A 2,331-nucleotide genomic window follows, 5' to 3' on the forward strand; every position below is an offset into this window, starting at 1 on the left:
TTCTTAAATATCGGAACAACGTTAGCCAGTTTCCAATCTCTCGGGACGATACCCTCAGCAACACTACTCCTGTATATCTGTGCGACTGGCCCCAACAATTCATTAGCACCTTCCCTGAGAACCCTGGGATAGATATCATCTGGTCCTGGTGCTTTGCTTGCACATACATTTCTTAGAAGATTTAGGACCTCCACGTCTTCCACTTGAATATCGTTGAGCGTTTTATTACCCCATGCAACACCCGTATATCGAATATCATTATCTCCATTAAAAACCGACGCGAAAAAGTCATTGAAAGGTATGCTGCTATATATATATAAGGCACATAGTCTTTTCATAAAGAATTGCAAAACTTCATAATTTCTTCACGATTTACATAATGCTTACATTTCTCAGACTTTTGACTCATCTGAATACTTAGTTTTTTCAGATTTTGGCAACTATGTATGAATGTCTTGAGAAAACTTGGATCAACGGAACATTTTTCAATCCCCAGAACTTCGAGTTTGGGACACTGATCACTATGTAAAAACATTTTGAGTACACTGGTGATATTGCATCGCCATCCCAAGATTCGGAGATGCAACAAGGTGTAGTTCCACTTGTCCACTGCCTGTTCGAGAGCCTCCAAACTCACATCCACATCTTTGAGCCGTATATCAAGAAACTTGACTTTATTGGATGGGATCTTTGAGACGTCGCTGAAAACAAAATTTTCATTCCAATCTAATTCTAAATGCTCGAAATTATTCGAATTCTTTAGAAAATTGCACACGTCCAATCCACTGAAACCACATCTCGTGGCTTTGAACACTTTCAAATCATTGAACCCTAAACAATCGTTTCCACCTGTGGTAACAAGCTCACATTCACCTATCTCCAGTTTCCACAATCGGGGGCATCCACTCACAAGTTCATAAATTGGAAACTTGGAATGCAGCTTCCACCACTGAAATACTTCGAGAGACGTGCATTTCGCCGCAATCTCTCTAATCAGCTGTTCGCCGTCCTCTATTCTACAATAGTCGAAGTTAAGACGCTTCAATTTTGGTCCACATTTGGTGAGCATCTGGCCCAGTTCTTTGAGCTTTATTGGTTCTAATTTGCTATGCCTCACGTGTTTAATATGCAAATGTTCCAGATTCGGGCAGCATTGAGCCACGAGCATCATCGTAACTACACTGACGCTGTTTTTTGGAATTCTAAGAGCTTTGAGGTCGCGGATGTTTGAGAGCAAGATCGATAGAAGAAGGGGCTTCTGTGAAGCTCGGAGACTATCTGGTGCTTTAAGGCATTGGGTATGGCGGAGTAATCCCCTGCTGCGGAGAGAAAATACGTACCTAAGATTTCGTGCCTCTACGCTCTTCCAGAGCGAAGGCATCGACGAAAGGTTCCTCCAGGTTCTACATACTGGTACGACATTTCTTGAGAAAGCCATGTGCCCCTCGGACTCGATGTAGTGAGAGAAAATCTCTACTAACAGTTCTGGGGACAATTCTTCGATGGTCGTCATGATCGAATATAGAACTTTGATCGACGAATATCTCAACTATAAAGCTCTTCGTATACTTTGTTTCAAGGCACCTCAATCTCAAGCTGAGCTGCTCCTGCACGCGGCGATACCGAATTTACGAATTTCGAGCCGATAAGGACGCCTTTGCAACGGCTAGCACCGCAACACCGGTGCCTCTTCTCATCGTAGTTACATACTTTTGCTATGCCACTGCATTAGCAGTGCTTTCGTGTCATTCACGATTTTTTCCTTGTCAGATGGTCTTATGTTTAGACCGAGTCTAAAAGCAACACGTTCATCTACATCTGGAGGCTCTTGTAGGTACATTTGGCAGTGTGACAATTCAGGACAGTGTAATAGGATGTGTTCTATGGTTTCCTCGTTCATCCTGCAGAGAGGGCATGTAGCGACCATGTTCACAGTGAACTTAGCAAGACGGTGGTTTGTCTCCAGTGAGCGAGTTCGAGCTTTGAAGAAGAGTGTTGATGGAAGAGATCCATCATACGCGCTCTCCCAGGAATAGGCTAACTTCCTGCAATAGTAGTTCAATGATGATTTCTTTAGTACTTCTTGCCTCCACAATTCGTGGGTCTTTTTGCGAATCGATGTTTTAATTGCTTGACCTGGTCGCTGGATGTTTTGTAGCACTAGCGTGTTAAGATACTTTTTACCGAGGAAGTTGGTCCTACGCCACCAGGATGTACTTTGGAGGCAATAGAAAGAGTAGATGAAGAGTTTTTTCACCACTCTACGATCATCCAGTGACCAAAGTCGGGCGACGTATGATAGTTTTGATCTTGCTTCCCTTACTTCAAAGG

At 43.1% G+C, this 2,331-nt stretch overlaps 1 protein-coding gene across 1 annotated transcript; it reads right to left on the reverse strand.

Annotated features, from left to right (window-relative positions):
* Positions 1 to 334: 334 nt before the first annotated feature.
* LOC149068461 (uncharacterized) lies at positions 335 to 1,513 on the reverse strand. Its single transcript, XM_089251559.1, has one exon. The coding sequence runs from the start codon at positions 1,511 to 1,513 to the stop codon at positions 335 to 337; it is 1,179 nt and encodes a 392-aa protein (XP_089107685.1).
* Between the last annotated feature and the right edge of the window lie 818 nt (positions 1,514 to 2,331).

This window comes from Pholcus phalangioides, unplaced genomic scaffold, assembly GCF_987345545.1.
Source record: "Pholcus phalangioides strain wild (caught in Gottingen) unplaced genomic scaffold, Ppha-v1.0 ptg000027l_1, whole genome shotgun sequence".
Classification (NCBI taxonomy): Eukaryota; Metazoa; Arthropoda; class Arachnida; order Araneae; family Pholcidae; genus Pholcus; species Pholcus phalangioides.

Excerpts from the sequence above, each read along its gene's own strand:
- LOC149068461 (XM_089251559.1), bottom strand. The coding sequence starts at position 1,513 with ATGACGACCATCGAAGAATTGTCCCCAGAACTGTTAGTAGAGATTTTC.